We start from the raw sequence: 22,505 nt of genomic DNA on the forward strand, positions 1-22,505 counted from the left end.
AAAGTTTAAAGGTTTTAGGATTTATGATTTTGTTATAGTTAAAGGGGCGAAGATACAACATGAATTTCTGCTTTTTGTTGTAACTCTTAACAGAGAAATTCTTAGGTAATCGATGATGATGAAGAAGAAGCGTCGTTAAATTTGTTGTTTTCCTTTTTTATTCTGTAGATAATTTTACCTTTTATTTTTAACATTTTTTTTTTAAAATAAAATATGAATTGTCAATTTATTATTAATTAAGTGAATCTATAGGTTCACCTTTTACAAGGTGAACCTAAGAACGTTTTTTTTTTACTAAATTTTTGCATTAAAAAAGTGTCATGAAGACAACCCATTCTGATTTTTACATAACAATCTCAATACAAAATAAATTAGCCTGAACCATATACATAAAAGAGTTGGGCCTCATGAGATAGTCCATTCCTCTCATTTGCTTTAGCTACTTTAAGTTACTCTAATACTAACCAATCAAATCTTTATATTATGAACAAATAATCATACAACGTATTCCTTAAAATAGACATCTAATCTATTAATTTAGGATTCTGTTTTATCTACTACTAGATTGTGACCCGCGCGGATGCGCGGAATTATTTATATTTATAGTTTAATTTCTTTCATTAAATTTTTATGAATTGATAATAATTTATAAATTTTGGTTCGTGTACAGATGGTGTTTTGTTTTTTTTGGTTTCCGTTCGTTTGTGGATTTTAGATTTCAGTTCATGAAATATAGTAATAGTTTGGTTATTTTATGAATTTGGATTTTGTTATTTTGGTTCTTGATTTAGTTCAAATAAGAATGTTAGAAATCTGATAACATTTTGAGTTTAATTTGAATAAAGGAACCTGAATATGGATATGGAATTTTGGATTTTGATTCTGATTTAGATAGCTATATTTTTTGTTACATTTTTCTGGTTTTCTTTTTTTAGATTTTTATATTTTCATTATTTTTAGGTAATCGGTATATCTGAAAGTTATATACCAAATTAAAATATAAATTAATTTTGTACTTTTGTGTAATAAAAATAAACTATATAATCAACAGTTGTGATCAGCATATATTACATATCATTTTGAAATAGTAAATATTTTTAGTATAAATAGAAATTAGGTAACTATCCTTTTGGTAAATGTTGATATATATTGGTAATTGTTCGAATTAATTATGAGAAAATGGATTTAAAATAGTGTTGTTATGAGGAAGTTATATAAGTTTTAATAAATTTAATATAGTTGTAAATATAATATAAATAATTTGCGTGAACCCGCAAGTGTGAAATTAGGCTTGGGAACTATATTTGATATCCGAACTCGTATCCGAACCTGATTCGGAAAACCTGAACCAAAATCTAAATTGAAATAGCAAAATATCCGAACGGGTATTGAATTAGCGGAGATTGGATATACGAATCCGAATGGTAATACCCAAACCCGAATAGATATCTGAATATCACCGAGCATATATATATATACTTAACTTTATATTTCTATTTTAAGTCTCTTATTTTATTTAAAATATTTATATTTAAGCTAAAAAGATTTTAAAATCATAGAATATATATATAATTACGGACAAAGTGATTTATTACTCACTTAAAATGTGTGTCAAGCTTTTTGTTATATGCGTAACAAAAGTTACATCAAAATTTTAAAACAATAAAAAATTAATGGTTTTTAGTTTTAAAAGATTATCTCCAAATCCATGAATTCAATCTATCAAAAAAAAAATTAAAAATCGGTTAAGTGAAAGTTATATTAACTATATAAGAAACTGAGAAATATTTTTTTTTTCAAAATGTAAATATCCGAACCCGACCCAAAATAATCGAACACGAATTAAAAATATCTGAACCGATCCAAGATACAGAAATACTCGAACGAACTCCTATACCAAGATAACCAAAAATACTAAATCTCTAATCCGAACCTTAACGGATATCTGAACGCCTATCCTTGTCCGAAATACAGCACCAGGTTCTTGAAAAGGGTCAGTTAACATATGAATCCGCTTTAACATACTCTATGTATTACATAACCGAATTCATTATGTTTGAACTTGACATGCCATATTATATAACTTTAATGAAACGTGGTTTAAGGCGAGTGATAGGAATTATAGGAAGTAGATGACAGAAAAAGAACTAAATGAAAATGATAACCGATGTTTGATTTAATCAAAGTCGGTTTAAGTTAATTATTTTTGGTCTATATTAAGTATAAAGGAGTGCGAGGGTGCATATTAAAGGGATTGTTATAAATAAGTCCAATAAGTCCAAATTTAAATGACAACTTGCAATGGTAGATAAAAATAGAACCCTAAATTAATAGATTAGATTGGAAGTTGTTATTTAAACTTTATACCCTTTAAAATTGTTACTAGGCTACTTAAATTTTGGACCTTTACATGTTTGTTATAACATTATCACTACTTAAATAATGCAACCAGTCTACTTAAAGTAAACCAACATCGCCTAATAAAACTAAACCGATGTCATATTCGGATATTCCGAAACTAAACTAAAATTAAACCTTCGGTCACTAGAAGAACAATACAATACACGACTCTTCTTATAACATGTCTTAACCACTGATTTTAATGGGACATCAAGTTAATATAGATGATCTTCTTTGCTCCTCTTCAAATCACTAATTGTAATATAACAAAATATAAATAATTCATATTTTGTCCATCTTTCATCATACTAAATTATCATATATTATATAAGTATAAATTACAAAATATATGGACTTACATAGAATACATATCTGACAATCATATACCATAATAATTTTATAAATAATTTTTATAATGGCAGTTTTTATATATTTGGTCATCTATAACATAGACCAATACATTTATATGACTTCCGTAGTATCATTTTATTTTTACATGATATATAATAATAAAATTTTAATAATTTACCATTATATATTATTTATAATTTAAAATATCTTTAATGTAGATAATATATTTATTGTTACACAGAATTCTATCTATACCAAGATTTTGGTAAATGGGAATATACCTATGCTAAAATAAACTAATAAGTAAAATTGTGTATATCTTCTTAAATAATTCATTTAAAATATATAATATTAAAAAGAAATCATTTAAAAAATTGTTAGACCTATCTAAAATAATTAAATCTATAATACTAATTTATAATCCTTTTTGAAATTGAGACCTATTGAATATGTTGTAGCTTAACTAAACCAAAAATCAAATTACTAAACACAAATAATACCCAAATTCATAACTCATCGACAGTTTTTATATATCTTGAACCAAAACCAAAAACTACAACCGAGCTAGAAGCGAACCGAAAACTGAACACCCATGAGGAAATATATTTGTGAACAAACAAATATTTTTAATAATATTGATTAACAAAATATAATTCCACACTTTTAAAGCGTGGGTCGTATCCTAGTTTATATTATTTCGTAGACATTCTGATGCAGCGTATGCATCTATGTGGACCATGAGCTTGGTATGGTTTATGTGTTAATAACGTACTAGGTAGAGACATGCGCCTTGCGCATGATGAGAATATCTGAAAATAATTAAATTTATTTAACATTTTTGTTGATAATCTCCACATCCCTCTTTTCTGTTCAAAAAAGCAAACAAAGCTCCGTTTAGTGATATGTTTATCTGCGGATGGTAGAAGTACACTATGTGAAAGGCGTAAAGGAATATTTCCAAAAGAAAGTCAAAGTGGGTGATTGGTTTGGTTGTATCTCTTTATTTTAGTTTTATTTATTTTTAAATCACTAAATTTTACCAATCATGTTGTAACTTTATTTTTAAAAGTTAAAACATACAAAAAAATTCTATTAACTTTTATCAATCATGCTTTAGCTTTATTTTTAAACATACATCAATAAAATTAAAGCAATTTTTTCTTATCTATTTTAGATAAAAACCCTACATCTTTGTTTTATATGATGTAGAAACGGTAAAAATGAAAAAAATTACCTATTATATCAAATAAATTAGATAATGATAGTAAAAACATTTATAGAAATTTTAATTTAATTTTGTGTGTTTTTAAAAAATTATTGAAATATTTTAAATAACAAAAATATTATTTACATATCACATCTTAAATGAGAGTAAACTTTGATAATTTATAAAAAAATCATTAATATAAAGTATTTTAGTTGATAAAAATAATTATTTTATATATAAACTACATATTTTATTTTGAAATATCTATAACATATAACTTACATCTACAAAAAATTTAACTATAGCAAAAATCTCTGCAGAAAAATCTGAAGTAAAAACTCTACAATTACAACCAACTTACTTACAGCTAAATTTTTACACCTAAATTTTTACAGCCACAGTCGAACCAATCATCACCATCAAGTATCTAATTTATTAAAATAGAGTCATATTTAAAATTTACCATGACATGTTTTAAATTTGGACATATTGAACATGTGATTAAATACAAAAACATGCTTCTTATGTAATTTTGTACTAAGATAGACATCCGCCTTTCGGATGATGAGTTTAAATTACAACGTGAAAATGACCAAATTTTCTATAAATATAGTATAAGAATAACAAAATTGAAAATATTTAAAATGTATTACTGATTTGTTATTTAAATATGTGTGGATATATTCAGAAAGTGTATAAAAGCATGATCAATTTGGGTACAGAATTTTTAAGTATCATCTCGAAAGAAAAATTAATGTTGTTTTATTGAATAACTTAATTTCTAAGTTGAATAGGACAAATGAAAAGTCCAAAAAAAAAACATGAATTATTTTTAGTGTTGACTTGAAGTTTTGAGTCATATTTTTAAAAATATCATTAATAATTTAGTTTATATCACTTAAATGTGAATATATTCCATATTTTTGTTAAATTAGTTAATTAGTTAATTAATTTATAATTTATAATGTCTTACCTAAAACTAAAATATTAAACATTTATATATATATATATATATATATATATACATACATATTCAAATAATCAAAACTCATTTATACAAATGGAAATAAATGAAATTTATTTTCTAGAGTTTAAATGTAAGTAAAGCTGAAAAATTGAAATGTCAAAAGAAATATAACTTATGAAAAAAATATTTATATTTATACTGAAAACCCTAATTTTAGAAACATTATTAAAATTCGAATTTTACATTACTAAAATTTGAATTTTACTTTAGAAAAATATATTTTATAAAAATCATTACCACTACGCATTTCGTAGAAAACTTCTTAGTTGCCTATAATTAGTTTGCAAGTATAATATCTCATTTATGGTGACCGGTGTAATTGTTCTACTCAAGATATATACGCTTAGAATTGCATAAATATTGCCTCTATTTACGTTATTTTATTTATGGAAACTTGAAAGCTAATATCTTATTTCCTGGCGTGACCATGTTAAAATCAATGATTGGATCATTTTAGGAAATGATTTGGGGCTAAATCCTCTATATATTAATCGTGGAACATTACAACATGTTTTGTAACCACGTGTCATCACTAGGATGATTCTCATAAATCCTTAGAAAAATATGTTGGTTCATATAAATATATTATACTTTTTATTAAACTAATTATCATATTAATTAGTAGTCTTAATTTCTTTCCTTAAATAAAGCTACGAAATTACCTAATATGATTAACGTATATATGACAATTAATCATTATAAATCAAAAAAATTGATAAAAAAATTTGTATCCTCTACATTTTATTTTAATTAATATCATAAAAAAATCACTTAAACATATTTAAAAAATAGTTTTTTTCATATATGTTATATTTTGAATTTTTTTAAAACGTCTATAAATTACCAAAAATTGTAAGATGTTATTAAGATGATATTTTTTAGAACGGAACCTGATCCGAAACAAAATATTTCGGATATCGAATATATCGAAACCAGATTTATATACTTAAATATATTAATTATTTTTATAATTTAATATCTAAAAGAATATACAAAATATATAAAATGTTATTAAGTTGTCCAAAATACTTGAAAATATTTACAAATAGTTAAAAATACATGATTAAAATAGTTAAATGATATTCAAAATACCAATACTTCAAATATCTATTGATTTCTTATCCGAATATTGAAGCTAACCAAATTTTATGTTATGTTTAAGTATTTTAGCTTGTATTATACACATTTATATGTTATAAATAATTTTTTATTTTTATATTTTGAGAAATTTAAAGTATATACGAATTTTATTTTTTTTTAAAATAAAATGAGTTATCTGAGTCCAAACCCAAACCGAACCCGCATATCCGAACCGGATCGAACTCACAAAAAATCGAAACATAACTGAACCAAACCAAACCAAACTGAACCAAATGATATCCGAATGTCCACCCCAAATCAAATGTAAAAAAAAAATCTTGATAACAAGATGCATTCTAATTGTAATATTTCAATACAACATATTTTAAAAAAACTCACTCCGCGCATGGCGCGGATTATCATCTAGTTAAATATTATATATTGCGCATGCCCACATATTAATTGGTTTATGTTATAACTTATAATGCACTAACAAAATATGTAATATAAATACCAATGACAATTATTGTAAATTTTCTAGTAATTAAAGGTCTAACAATTAACATGGTTGAGGAGGTCTCTAAGTTTGACACATAAGCTAAAATGGCATAGTTGTTATTAATCTACTAATTTAAGGTTAGTCTTAAAATTTGTTTCTCTTTTAATAATTAATTAATAAGAGGAAGAGGATTTAATTAATTTAATTACTGTATTTGTTTGAATTCTTTTAGGCTAGAATACAGAGATACTGATACGATCTTGTTTGCTTAGAGTTAGGCCTCGATTGGTACAACAGATGAAGAAGCAGTAGCAGAATGCTGTAGAAGCAGTATGCTGCAAAAGCTGTATGATCTCATTAAAATTTTTAATAAAGTGATTGGTAGAGCAGTAGTATTATACAATTTTAAAATTATCATAAAAGTTAGTATATAATATATTTATTTTAAATAATCTATTTTAAATTATAATATATATTAATAATATATTTATTATTAAAAATAATGAATCTTATTTAATTTTATAAATTAAATTAATTTTTAAATGTGAAATGGTATTATTAAAAAAAATCTATTTAAAAATAAAATTTATTTCTGGATATATAAATATTTTTGATATTGTTAAATAAAATACAAATAAAAAATAATTTATATATAATCATCATAATTTATTTATTGGTTGAGCAATAAATGATCCATATATAATATTATCATAAAAATAATCTATGACATATAATTTATTTATTTATAAATAATATAATGTGTTTATTTTATAATATATAAATATATATTTGTTTTATGTTTTTTTATCAAAAATAATGAATGATATGTGTAATTATATAAATTTTATTATATTTTAAATGTGAAATTTTGTTATTTTCCAAAAAAATAAAAAAATTAATCACAACTTTTAGTTTTTTTCGAATATATAAATTTATTTTTGATTATAAACATAATTTTATATTATTAAGCACATATAAATTAATAATATAAAGTTATTTTTGAATTTATCTATATTCTAAATGCAAATGCTCTTCCAAAAGCTTCATATGAAAGCATTGAACAAAGAGCATTTGGAGAGCATTAGCATCATATAAATGCTTTTCTAAATGCTTTTTTTGTGATCAATATTGATTGGATAATAGAGAGCATAATGCTAATGCTAATACTCTACCAATCAAACCCTTATTAAGTTTGTTCTATATCTTTGTAAAAACCATTGATTATTGAATATGTAAAGAAAATCTAGAATTTTAAGTTCATCTTAATCTTTTTTGGTATTTTCGCAATTAACAGCTATCAAGAATCCTCGTTTGAGGAACAATTCTTAGGAACAATTCTTAGGAACAATTCTTAGGAATCAACGATAATTGAATTCTTGTCGAACAAATATTACTCTTAGAATCAACGAGCTTCGAACCTATCCAACTTGACGCTGAGAGAGTTTCTCTAAATTACCACAAAACTAAAAGTGATCTCAGTTTTGGGTAGTTTAAAATTTATATGTGACATTACTAAAAGAAAAACATAATAAATTTGTGAAACTGCCGTATTTTAAACTTGTGAGCTGTGTGACCAGGGTTAAATCCATAAAGTAAAAGTTGTACATGCAAAATGTCATAAGATTTTGGGGTCTCAATTACAAAAGGTTTTTTTTACTATAATAGCTTGTGAGCTTGTATATGTTATCGAGGTTTTGGGTTCAATCCTTTGAGGGGCAGTACTTTTATAGTTGTGATTTAGGTGTTTGATTTTTTAAAGTGAGCTAAATTTGTAAGGACCTCGTCCAAGCGAGTGTGTCTTGTCATCAGCCATATGTTTCAATATCATTCCACGAGATCACTCCTAGCAATGATATTCATTGGACCAACGTATTACTAAAGGTTGAAGCATATGGTTGATGATACGCTCACAGACGAGGTAATGTGAAAATATTAACAAGACAACCGGCTGAAGGATGGTTCCGCGATGGTGTCTGCGTTTTGGAGAAATGGAGCGCGATTGCATGATTGCGCATGGTGCTGCTAACTTTCTGAAAGAGAGGTTGTTTGATCAGAGCGATTCGTATAGGGTACATGTGTGTAGCCTGTGGGCTTATTGCCATTGCAAAGCTGAAGAAAAATACTCATTTGTCTGATGACATGTTAGCTCTACTAATCTATTTGACCGGTTCACATTCCATATACTAGCACATTACTGTTTCAAGAGCTCATGTCAATGGCAATTACGCCACAAATGCTTACTGAAACCTGAAATCAGATAAAGCTGAAAGTGAGGAGCTTTCTTGTTCTCTTGGGTTGTATCATTTGAGACGAAACTAAAATCCAAAATTGTGTATCGTTTATGATGTATTAATTCAGAAACTATTAACTACAAATTAAGGTATATGATAGTAATTATAAGTTATTATTATATTAAGGGCAGGCTTAAAACATTTGATAAACCATGGACGAATTTCTAAAATAAGCTCTCCAACATATAAAAAACATGCTACTTTTATAATATTGCTACTACAACAAAAATACTAAACAATAATTTGTTGATGGCAAAAACAATGTTTAAGAAAAGAAACACACAAATAAAATAAAGATTTTTGATTCGGCCAATTCATCTTTCATTTAATTATCAAGATTATTCCAATACATAGGATCATATATATCGATGAATGAGCATTTTTTGTTCATGAAAATTCAAACCTTCAACATTAGATTCATCTATCATGCTAGTCAAATTACTAAAACTATAATCAAAATGATCATTTGAGTTTATACGATATTAGGTTTGAATGAATACTTTATTAAGACTAATACAGAGTATTTATACAGAGTACAATCTAGGGTATATACTGTATTATGTTGTATTTACACAAAGATCCTTTTAGGATAACTATATTGCCTTATACGTCCCCTCAAGATGGAGATACTGTAGTAACTCCAATCTTGTTGCATAGATTTTGAAATGGAGTCCTTGCGAGTGGCTTGGTTAGTCCGTCGGCCAACTGATCATGGGTGGAGACATGAGATACACGAAGCATGCCGTTTTGTATTTGCCCTCTGACGAAGTGATAGTCCAGTGCGATGTGCTTCATTCGAGTATGGAAGACCGGGTTCTGGCAGAGATATGTTGCTCCAATGTTGTCACAGTACACTGTAGGTGCAGATGATAAGCTTACACCCAATTCCGTCAGGAGCGAGCATATCCATCGTAGTTCTGCAGAAGTATTAGCAACAGCTCTATATTCTGCTTCCGTAGATGATCTCGCAACGCCTTTTTGTTTCCGTGAAGCCCAAGAAACCGGATGAGATCCAAGATAGACGATGTAGCCATTGGTAGAGACGTAGTCGTCGGAGTCCCCTGCCCAATCTGCATCAGAGAATGCATGGAGAGGTGCCTGAGTCTGCTTGCGAAGGAAGATGCCATGACTGAGTGTTCCCGACAGATATCGGAGGAGTCGTTTGACCGCAAGCCAGTGAGCTGTAGTTGGAGAGTGCATGAACTGAGAGAGTCTATTGACTGCATAGGAGATGTCTGGCCTTGTCAGCGAAAGATATTGCAGGCTTCCGACCACTTGCCTATACTCACGGGGGTCAGTGAGAGGTGTACCGGTAGTGAGAGTTAGTTTTGGCGATGATGCCATTGGAGTACTAACCGGTTTCGAGTTTAGCATGCTGGTCTTGGTGAGAAGGTCTGTGACATACTTGCGTTGCATTAGGTGCAGTCCTTCGTTCGTCCGGATGGCTTCTATACCGAGGAAGTAGCTCAAGTTTCCCATATCTTTAATAGAGAATTTCTTGGCAAGAGTGTCTATCACTTGTTGTACTAGCTGCGACGATGTTCCTGTGACCAAGATATCATCAACATACACAAGTAGATAGACAAAATCAGAGCCCTTGCGTAGTATAAGTAGAGATGTATCCGATATGCGAGTTGTAGAACCCAGTCGCTAGAAGAAACTTTTGCAGCTCAGAGTACCATGCTCGTGGCGCTTGTTTGAGGCCATAGAGTGCTTTCCTGAGACGGCAGACCTTAGTCGGATTGTCTCTGTCAACAAAGCCAGGTGGTTGACTGATAAATACTTCTTCGTTGAGGTGACCTTGGAGAAAAGCTGTGTTGACATCAATCTGTCGAATAGGCCAAGATCTATTAACTGCTAACCCAAGAAAAATCCGTATCGTTGTTGGTTTGATGACCTGGCTGAATGTGTCTGTATAATCAACACCTTGTTGTTGATGATAACCTTTGGCCACGAGTCGCGCTTTGTAGCGATCTATCTCTCCATTAGGATGGTACTTGATGGTAAAGATCCAGTGACAACCAACTATATTCATTCCCTCACATGCTGTTTCCAAATCCCAGGTATGATTCTTTACTTGCGAGTTAGCAGCTCGCCATTTCGGATGCTTCATTGCTTGTTGCCAAGTTGTTGGGACCCAATGAGGATCATCTTGTAGATTGACGGTGAGGTTGTAGCGTGATGTTGGTTTGAGGATGTTATTCCTGGATCTTGTCGTCATCGGATGACGTGTTTGTGGGTTCGTCGACGTCGTCGCAGGTATCATTGCAGGGATTGTTGCCGGAGCTGGTGCAGGAGCGGGGGCCGTTTCTGTAACTGGCGGAGCTTGTGCTGGTTCTGAGTTCCCTTCTGGTATCTCTGTTTGTGCTGGTTCTGCCGCAGGAGACGGTTGTGTCACAGTAGGCGAAGTCACAGAGCTCGGGAGTGAGCTCTCCGTAGTCAGCGACGGTGATTGTACGAGTGGTGGCGTTGAGTGGATGGTGGTATGGGGGTAAAAGATAGGTGTCGGGGTTGGGGTTTCAGGTTGAGGAGGTTGTGGCTGGTTGCGCAGGAGTTGATAGGGAAACTGGGTTTCATTGAATCTGACATGGCGTGAGGTGTAAACGCGATCAGAGACAGGGTCTAAGCACATGTAAGCGCTCTGGGAGAGTGAGTATCCGAGAAATACACATGGAGTAGATCGGTTCTCTAGCTTGTTTGGAGCATATGGCCTGAGCCAAAGATAACATAGGCTTCCAAAAATTCGGAGTTTGCCATAGTTTGGGGTCGTTTTAAAGAGTCGCTGGTATGGGGATTGGTTATCAAGGATAGGAGTGGTGAGACGGTTAATTAGGAACACAGCTGTGGCAAAAGCTTCAGGCCAGAAGGTTAATGGCATCTTTGCAGTAGTCAAGAGAGACAAGCCAGTTTCAACAATGTGTATGTGCTTTCTCTCCGAGAGACCATTGTGTTCGGGTGTATGGGGTGGGGTTGTAAGGTGGGAGATACCGTTTGCAGCAAGGTAGGATCGCATGGCTATATACTCGCCTCCGTTGTCAGAATATAAGTGTTTGATTTTGGCATTGAATCGAGTTTCCACGAGGGGTTTGAAGTCGGTAAATATGGCTTTTACTTGAGATTTGGCAGTGAGGGGGAATAACCAAGTATATCGGGTGAAATGGTCAACGAAAACAAGGTAATATCTCTGGTTTTTGTTTGAGGCGATAGGTGATTGCCACACATCAGAGAAGAGGTATTCAAGAGGTTGGGAAGATTTGATTGAGCTTTGATGAAAGGGTAACTTATGAGTTTTATTCAAAAGGCATTCATTGCAAGGAAAAACAGAGGAAGTAGTGTTTAAGCAAGGCAAAGAAAATCTGGAAACAACAAATTTGAGAGTAGATAAAGAGGGGTGGCCAAGCCGGTTATGCCATCGATCCATGGTTGCTTTAGTATCTGGGTAGGTTGCATAGGCTGATGGGTTTAGGACAGGCTTTGGCCACTCGTACATATCACCCTTCGTTCGACCTTGAAGTAGCTGCGCCCCCGAGCTGAGATCCTTCACCTGAAAGTGAGCAGGAAAGAATTCAACCGAAACCTTATTAGTATCGCATAATCGTTTGACAGATATTAAGTTCTTGTTGGCTTTAGGAACACATAGGATATCATCTAGTTTGAGTTTACGAGATGAAGTAGGGATAGACATAGAACCAGTATGCGTAATGGACATGGTAGAGCCATCCGCGATTGCCACTTCTTCTCCTCCATGATAAGGTTGATGAAGTGCCAAATTGTTAAGATCAGCCGTCAAATGATGTGTGGCGCCACTATCCAGGAGCCACGGGTTGACGTTATATGGTGGAGCAGCAGCATAGTTCGCTCGTGGTTGCCAAGGGTGAGCAGGATTTGGGTATTGCGGAGGGTGAGCTGAGGCGCTTCCCGGGAGCTGAGTACAGCGACGAGCGCTGTGTCCATAGACGCCACAGAGTTGGCATTTGCCGTGATAGCCACGAGGCGTGTTCTGCTGAGCGTTCTGATACGGAGGTGCAGGGAACTGTTGCTGTTGTTGCCAGGTTTGGTTCCCGCGATAGCCTCCTCGCCGTGAGTTGTTGGACTTGTTGGACCCTCGATAGTTGGTGTAATGCGCCGAGACAGGAGCATTAGGAACCGGAGAATGAGCCGACTGCAGTTTGGTCTCCTGATTGATGAGTTTCTCGTGTAACTCAGCGAGTGAAGGAGCTGTGTCTCGGCTTTCAACTTGATCAACAATGGTTTTGTACTCCTCAGGAAGACCCCGAAGTACCTTCTCTATCTGATCCTCTGGATCCAGCGGTTTTCCTAGTATCGCTAGTTGATCAAATCGTGTAGTGAGGCCCTGAAAGAAGTCATTAATTGACTTGTTTCCTTTGGTCCAGTTCTCAATCTGCTGCTTCACTTGCTTGACATGGCCTCGAGTTGGTTTGGCATAAGTGGAGGTGAGAATCGTCCAGATCTCCGCAGAGGTGGTAGTAGTCGAGAGAATCGGTTGGATTGATGTGGTTATAGCACCCAAGAGTCCGCTGTATATCAGCTTATCCTGGCGTTTCCACATGACGAAAGCAGGGTTCGGTGTGACACCAGCATCGGTGGTGATGGTCGCCGGAGGAACAACGACAGATCCGTCAACATAGCCGGCCAAGTCATAGCCGTCGATAGGGGTGGGCACTTTACCCGATATCCGAAGTGGCACCCGAACCCGACCCGAAAAACCCGAACCGAAATCCGAATCGAAGTAGTAAAATACCCGAACGGATATTAAGTTAGGAGAGATTGGATATTCGAACCCGAACGGGTAATACCCGAACCCGAATGGATATCCGAAAATAACCGAACATATGTATACTTACCTTTATATTTCTATTTTTCATCTCTCATTTTATTTAAAATATTTATATTGATGTTAGACATACTTTAAAATCATATAGTATATATATAATTATGGAGAAAATAATTTGATATTCATTTAAAATGCATGTTAAACTTTTTATTTCATGTATTAACCAAAGTTACATCCAAAGTTTTAAAACAATAGCCAAATTAATATTTTTATTTTGGAAATGTTATCTCCAAATCTATTAATCATTCAATCTATAAAAAGAAAAAAAATCAGTTAAGTAAAATCTATATTTTTAAATATAAAAAACTTTAAAAAAGAAAATTTTATTTTTATTTCTTTTAAAATCTAAATATCCGAACCCGATCCGAAATACCCGAATCCGAATTAAAAATACCCGAACCCGATCCGAAGTTCAGAAATACCCGAACGGGTATTATACTCCTATACCGAAATACCCGAAAATCCGAAATACCCGATCCGAACCCGAACGGGTATCCGAACGCCCACCCCTAGCCGTCGAGGAGGGCATGTACCTGACGATTCCACATAAGGAAATTGGTCGACGTGAGCTTCGTCACGTTCGTCATATTGACGTTCAAAAGAGAAGGAGTAGTCGAGACCGGAACTGTCTCGTGAGCAAAGGTTTGGGTGTTTGAGTTTTCAGACATCGTTAGGAAGAAGACGATGAAAAATTTTGAAAATTTGATGGCGGCTTGCTAAAGCTCTGATACCATATACGATATTAGGTTTGAGTGAATACTTTATTAAGACTAATACAGAATATTTATACAGAGTACAATCTAGGGTATATACTGTACTATGTTGTATTTACACAAAGATCCTTTTAGGATAACTATATTGCCTTATAGAGTTCGTACTATTATCCTTAATTGAAGATTCATTTTGACTTCCAGAAAGTTTCCTTATAAGCTGTCAGTCCCTTTTGCTTATATTTATCTGAATTTGCTAAGACATTCTCATCGTAGAGAGACTCTGCTAGGGGTAAACCATCTGTAACCCTTATAATCAAACTCAACTTCTCCATCTTTTGAATCCCAAACGCATTCAAAACAATCATGAAAGCTCAACTTTGTTTCAAAAAGCACTGATCTTTCTCTCTTATGACGAATCTGATTCCAAAATCCATAATCCGAACATTTGAAAATTAGAAAACTTGATCATAAAAAGTTGAACGATACCATCATAAGAAGCAACTCAGATCTCTATATATCTGGAAAGCAAAATGTAAGCTGAAACAAAAATCAAGAAAACTATTAGTTATCATGATATTAAGTCATAATACATATATTAATAACTATTAATAAAATGATTATGCATGTATGTGCGGGCAAAACACCTAGTAGACACAGTTATAATTACTTTTTTAACAAAATTCGGTTTTGTTATTAATCTTTTGCAATTATCTTTTGTTTAAGATTTTAAAATGGAAAACTGTTATTAGACAATAATTATAATTATTTTTTAACAAAATTAATTAGTTTGTTTTTTAGCTTAGTAAATATATTTTTAATTTAAAAATAAAAATCAATATAATCTTTTACTAATTATTTTTTAAATCTTTTATGTTTCTGATTTAAAAAAAAAGAAAATTTCTAGAAAATTACTATTAAGTAATTTTTATAATTAATTTCACTATTAAATCAAATTTACAAAAATTTGTTCAAAAATATTTTTAGTATATACATTTTAATCATTATATATCTTAACACATGCACAATATTAAAAGGAAAAATACTATCATATAATCTTTTGTAATTATCTTTTGTTTAGGATTTAAAAATGAAAATTTACTATTAGACAATATTATAATTATTTTTTTAACAAATTTGTTTTTGTTATTAATCTTTTGCAATTAAAAACGGAAATTACTATTAGACAATAATTATAATTACTTTAAAACAAATTATTTTATTAACTTAGTAAATTTATTTTTAATTAAAATTAACTATTTAAATATTAGTTGATTATTCATAAGAAATATATTTTAAATAATTATTCTACAAATATTTTTGATTAGGATTTAAAAAGAAACTACTATTAAACACTCTTTTACACTTTTCCTATATTTAAGATTTTTAAAAAGAACAATTACGATCAAATAATATTTTACAATTATCTTTTCTTCATGATTTTAGAAAAGGAAATTATTATTAAATATATTATCTTATAAATCTCTTTTTTCTTTAGAATTTTTAAAGGGACTTTTATAAAAACTAAAATTAAATAATTTGGAAATTCATTTTTTCAAAAAGAATTCCATATTTTCTTAGTATATATATATTTTTAATCAAGAAATATTCTAACACATGTCATAGTATTGAAAAGAAAATTACTATCAAATAGTTGATTACATTTAAATTCTGTTTAGATTTTAAAAATGAAAAATTAATATTAAACAATATTTGTAATTAATTTTAACCAAAATAATTTAACTATCTTAGTATATTTATTTTAAATTATGATATAGTTTAACACATATCAAATTTTTAAATATAACTGTCTTATGTCACAATCATATTAATTAGTAACTTTAAAAAATCAAAATCAATATACTTTTTTACAAATTATTTTTTAATCTTTTTTGTTTAGGATTTTTAAAACTAAAATTTCAAAAAGTTACTATTAAATAATTTTATATAATTACTTTTCATATTAAATAAATTTTAAATTTATTTCTTCAAAATTATTTTGGTATATATATTTTAATCATTATATATTTTAACACATGCACAATATTCAAAAGAAAAATACTATTATATAATATTTGCAATTGTCTTTTGTTTAGAATTTTAAAAATGAAAAATTACTATTAGACAATAATTATAATTAGAATCTGAAACATTCAAATCTCAAAAAGATATTGTAGCAAACATGATCTAACTCCTAATATGTATTCAAAATATATTAAGATATATTGAACATCTAAAATACTTATCTATTATATGAAGGTTGGTGGTTCCATTATATGAATGTTAATGGTTGAAGGTGGCTGTTGAATCTTGAAATATTTAGATTTAGATTTTGTTTTCATTAAACAATATTTATCATTTCATGGGAACTTGGTTTTCGTTTAATGCTTTTATTTTTTTGGTTTTATTTTTTATCAATAAATATATTTCTTTTTCGTTTGATTTTGAATGATCACGGTTGATGTTCCTTTATTATTTTGAATCGATTTTACTTATGTTTTGGTTACAAAAAATGTTCAAAGCATGTATTTTAACACGAAGAACCGATTTTACTTATGTTTTGGTTACAAAGTAGGTACAATAAAGTATTTTAAAACTGAAAAATCGATTGGGACCCAAATACGAAAGTACATTGGGTTATACCGGTTCTTTGAAGATTTATTAACCTCGACCCCACCCCGATAGAATCCGAACCGGTCTCGAAACGAACTTTCAAAAAATCCGAATGGAGGTGATTTTGATAAACCCGAAAAACCTAAACCCGATTGGATAAAATCGAAACCCGATTGGAACCCCGAATGCCCATGCGTAGATGGACCTAAAGACTCGAATATAGGATTTTAAAAGTAATTTTTATGTGCATAGCTCAAATTGAAAATGATTTAATGACAAATTATTAAAGTGACAAAATTCAGTTGTAATAAGTTATGTGAAACTCCGGAAAACCCACTAGTATATATAATTTTATCATTGTTGAAAAATGAAGGTTTCACATTCACGCATTCAGAACAAGTGGAACGGGCCAGAGAGAAGAGAGAGAAAACGAGAGAAAAGGAGAAAAGAGAAAGAGGGTTTCGATCGTAGCTCTTTTGCTTCCGACCGGCGTACGTGGGTTCCCTCAGCCACGGTGTCGGTCGGAATCGTAGTTTAGTTGTCTAGTTTACTTTATCTAGTTATTTAAGCGGCACTGCGGTCTTTATGGGCGGTTATCGTTTTGGTTCCCGGGAGACGGTGGTTCAACCATCGCGTTTTCTCCAGCGTTTGACTCTGGGGCCGAGCCGTACCCTCTTCGGTGGTGGTCTCCGGCTTCTGGTTCTCGTGGAAGTTTTCGAGCTGTACGAAAAGGGTGCCCTTACTGTGGTTGGTGGCCGGGATAGGAGGAGATCTCGAAGTTTTCGATGGAAGCTCTCTTAGTCTCAGGCCTCGTGGTTTGACTCTGAATCGTAAACCTCCGATACAGTTGTCAGGGGTGGATTTTCGGTAGTCGGTTAATGTGGTCCCGGTGTTTTACCGGTGGTTCTGTTCCGTGTTTGACAGTGTCGATTTCTGGATGGGAAAGGAGTTGGTGATTCGTGCCTCCGACGACGGTTCGGTTTCGGCCCCGGCGGAGATCTCCAGCCATTCCAGATGACGAAGCTCCATCCTTTTGCCACGCGTCTCTGTACTACTGTGGGGATTACACGTGGAGGTTTTCCCTTTATTGTGGTGAGCGGTGGCGTTTTGTTTTTTGGGTTTTCCTTTGGACTGGAGATTGTATTCTAGTGGGCTTTGTGTATCCGGTTTGGGTTTTGTAGTTGGGCCGGTTTTGGGTCTTGTAAATCGTTTGATATATATAATATCTTTGATGGCAAAAAAAAAAAAAAAAAAGGTTTCACATTCAGATAGTACATATAATGTTTTTCCTTAGGTGCGCACTGCTTGCATTGCAGTACAGGTATTTACGAAGCAAAATAAAGGGAATTGTACAACAAATCCTTCACCAAACACTGATAGGTATAACTCAACAGTAGGTACCCTTTGTTGACCATCTTCTCTTTTAATTCACTTATTTATTCATTTTAAATCTTACTCTATCCACACACACCATTATGAACTTTTATATAACCACGTCATCCTGTTGTTGGCACAGTGGGGATTAAGTAAGAGTTTACAATGGCATTTTAGGTTCAAGTTACTAAAAGTTATTTTAAGCTTGTACTTTACATTTATCTGTTCACAAAATGTTCAGTTTGTTCTAATATTTTCTTAAATAATAGTGGATAAATTGTTAATTTGTAAGTATTGTCAATGTTAACTAATATATAGTGAATGTTACCACCATCATCGTAAAATGAAAGAAGGTGATAATAAAATAAGAACCTAATGAGAAAAGGTTTTTTCTCAACAAATACGTAATTACTTTCTGAAAAAGGATTAATGTGTATATGATTCGTAAACATTAATATGATATAATTTTATATTAGTTTATCAGTAAAAAAACTATAACTGTATATATATGTGGTTTTGTTCTTTTGATTTCTTTCTAAGTATTTAAGTTTGTTTGATTTAAATTTACTTAAATTAATAAATAAATTTTCATTTAAAAATAAAAATTTATTTATAATATATTTAATTAATATTTATTTTAAACACGTCTATGAAATTATATATAAAAATAGTAATAAATTTGAATTTAGTTGAAATACTTTAAAAATTTAAATGTAAATTTGTTAATTAATTGACTGTCCATCGTGCAATAAAGGTATTTGATCACAATTAACTATGAATAACTCAACAATTTGAAATTTTGATTAGTGATTTATTTACACCAATTAATAAATATAATTAGAATTTAAATTCTTTAACTATCAATAAATTTGGTTTGATTAGTATTGTTTTGTTTTCTGTATTTGTTAAGGAAATTTACAATCGTTTTTATAGTATATTTATTTTAAACCAAAATATATAAGTTGATGTGTAATTTTTTTTATATATCCATGACTAACTTATCAGTTTAATTATTTCTTAATGATATATAATATACTTTGGTGATATATGAGATATTACTATTTACCATATTCAAAATTGTTTTTGCCAAAAATATGAAGCTTTATGAAAATGTTTACTTGATAGTGATATATGTTATATTAGTCATTATCATATTACCAAAAAAGGATAAAAATATTATTTAAATAAAAATTTTGCACATCTCACAATTAAATATGGTTTATGGCACAATTTCAAACTATATCATTTTCTGTTGAAAATAGATATGGGGAGGATACATAATAAAATTTGAAGTATTACTTCACGAATAATGCGTAGGAGATAATTGTTGTCTTAATATGTTTTAGATTAAATTAAGTGGATTTATTATTAAAATTTAGGATACAATTTAGGGAAATTGACTTTCTTATGTAGGTTAGATATGCATTTTTACCTAGCTTAATTTAGCAAAAGTGTTAGTTAAAGTTTGATGATAAATACCCTAATTAAAAAATTAATTAATAAAGTATTAAAATTTGTATGCGAAATTTAATATTTATTTTAAAATAAATTCATGAAGAGCACATGTTGAATACTAAAGTATCCAGTTGTTTTATAGAAAATCAAAACTATTTTAAAATATATAGTAGATATATCAAATAATATCAGCTCGGCTGCACATATTATAACCAAAGTACATGCTTAGACTCGAAGTACCATTTTTTTGAGAGAAAATATAGACACCGTAATATATGCATGTTTGTTCCAAATTTAATTAGAGTAACTTTAAAGCATATTCGTACACATACACATTCTCTAGAACATCAGCCTCCCTTTATTTGCAGTTATTTCTCTCCTTATATAAGCCAAATAGTTCCACACCTTCCTTCCATCAAATCCCCAAACAACTCTTAACAACAAAGAGAAGTTTTTGTGGCTTAAATAAACCCACAAACCTTAAAATGGCATTCTCGAAGAGACTCATTTTCTCGATGATCTTTACAGTTTTTGCGATACTTGAGCCATCAGAAGCTGCTCTTGATGCTCATTACTATGATCAATCGTGCCCCGTTGCAGAAAAAATCATACTCGAAACTGTTAAGAACGCTACTTTGTATGATCCTAAAGTGCCCGCTCGTCTCCTCAGAATGTTCTTCCACGACTGCTTCATCAGGGTATGCATCTTCTTTCTTTGGTCGTTTATTTTTGATCCAACTAGCTCGTTTCTAAATTATTTTGTTGAGTTGTTGTAGGGGTGTGATGCGTCGATTCTACTAGATTCGTCTAAGTCAACCCAAGCTGAGAAGGATGGTCCTCCAAACATTTCGGTTCGGTCATTTTACGTCATCGAAGATGCTAAGAGAAAGCTCGAAAAGGTGTGTCCTCGTACTGTCTCTTGTGCCGATGTAATCGCCATAGCAGCCAGAGATGTTGTCACCCTGGTGAGTCTTCTTAAATCTTAATAGACTGGTCCCTTTTTGGTCTGATATATATGGTTCGGTTCGAACCCTGACTATCGTAATATTTTTTCTAATTTATTAGTCTGGTGGTCCTTACTGGAACGTGCTAAAAGGGCGAAAAGACGGGACTATTTCACGAGCCAGTGAGACTATCAATCTCCCAGCGCCCACGTTCAATGTTTCACAACTGATCCAAAGCTTTGCGGCAAGAGGCTTATCGGTGAAAGACATGGTTACACTCTCAGGCGGCCACACGATAGGATTCTCTCATTGTTCATCTTTCGAGGCCCGTCTTCAAAACTTCAGCAAATTCCATGACGTTGATCCTTCCATGAACTTTGCTTTTGCACAAAGTTTGAAAAAGAAATGCCCTAGATCTAGCAACCGAGGCAAGAACGCAGGGACAATGTTGGACTCCACGGCCACGGTTTTTGATAATGATTATTACAAGCAGATCTTGTCAGGGAAAGGAGTGTTTGGGTCTGATCAGGCGCTTCTAGGTGATTCCCGTACCAAGTGGATTGTTGAGACGTTTGCTCGAGACCAAATGGCCTTCTTCAGGGAGTTTGCAACTTCCATGGTGAAACTTGGAAACTTTGGAGTCAAGGAGACAGGACAAGTCAGAATTAACTCTCGCTTTGTTAATTAGAGCAAAGCCCTACAGAAGAGAAGTTGCTAATGAGGGTTTTCTTATCTTTCAAATTTGTTTTCATTTATATTTGATATTCTAATAATGTAAACTTGGCAAATGTAACGACCGATACTAAACCATATTATATAAGTTCCCTATGAGTTGCAGCGTTTGCTTACAATATAAGTTTGTTGCTTGAACTTACATTTTACTTGGGTTTACCTCAGCTACGAAACTGTTTCTTGAACCATAAAAGACAGTAAGGGCTCAGCTGAAGCAGAATTATTAGTCTTTCTTGAATTAGTCTTGGATTTTGATTTCGGGCTGTTCCCGCTTAGAGATATCAATAGTGTGTAATAGGCCTGCATGCGATTAAAACCGAACCGATCAAGCCAAACCGAACCGAACCGAATTTTTTGTTTTCGGTTATGGTCTTGATTTCGGTTTAGTTCAGAATTGAAAATTGGTTTGGTTTTCGGTTTGGTTCATTTTTGATTTTTTTTTGAAAATTTGAAAAACCTAAAATATCCGAAAATAATAAAAAAATAACCGAAAGACCGAACCGAATTATCCGAAATAACCGAATTTGACATAATTTAACCAAAAAAAATCAGAAGTTTTTAGAAAGTTATACCGAAATCTAAACGAAACAAAAAAAAATCAGTTAATTCAGAAATAAAATTTAAAACCGAAAATAACCAAAAACTGAACCGAACTGAACCGATTTTCTTTTGTTTTACTTTGGTAGAATTGTGGCCGAACCGAATAAACCGAAACCGAAAATACCTGATCCGAATTAACCGAATTAGCCAAACCCGCAAGGCTAGTGTGTAATGTGTTCGATTGTGTAATCTTGCACCGGTGCAAGATTGATCTTTGGCCACTTTGTTTATTCTGAAACCAATGTAATTTTAGAATATATTGATCTGGATTGTTGATTATGTAAATGAAGCTTTTTTTTTTTTTTGTCAACATAAATGAAGCTTTATACAGGAGAAATCCTCCTATGTATTAAAAGAGAAGTCACTT

At 31.4% G+C, this 22,505-nt stretch overlaps 1 protein-coding gene across 1 annotated transcript; it reads left to right on the top strand.

Moving 5' to 3' along the window:
- The first annotated feature begins 20,261 nt into the window (after positions 1-20,261).
- On the top strand, positions 20,262-21,637 carry LOC108820816 (peroxidase 66). The gene is made up of 3 exons (XM_018593823.2): positions 20,262-20,560; positions 20,639-20,827; positions 20,928-21,637. Exons 1-3 carry the CDS (start codon positions 20,348-20,350, stop codon positions 21,492-21,494), a joined length of 969 nt encoding a protein of 322 aa, XP_018449325.1. The 5' UTR covers positions 20,262-20,347; the 3' UTR covers positions 21,495-21,637.
- Positions 21,638-22,505: the final 868 nt, after the last annotated feature.

Source organism: Raphanus sativus, chromosome 8 (assembly GCF_000801105.2).
Source record: "Raphanus sativus cultivar WK10039 chromosome 8, ASM80110v3, whole genome shotgun sequence".
Taxonomy (NCBI): Eukaryota; Viridiplantae; Streptophyta; class Magnoliopsida; order Brassicales; family Brassicaceae; genus Raphanus; species Raphanus sativus.

Coding starts and splice junctions, on each gene's coding strand:
- LOC108820816 (XM_018593823.2), top strand. CDS start 20,348: ATGGCATTCTCGAAGAGACTCATTTTCTCGATGATCTTTACAGTTTTT. Junction 20,561..20,638: donor TCCACGACTGCTTCATCAGG/GTATGCATCTTC, acceptor GAGTTGTTGTAG/GGGTGTGATGCGTCGATTCT. Junction 20,828..20,927: donor CCAGAGATGTTGTCACCCTG/GTGAGTCTTCTT, acceptor CTAATTTATTAG/TCTGGTGGTCCTTACTGGAA.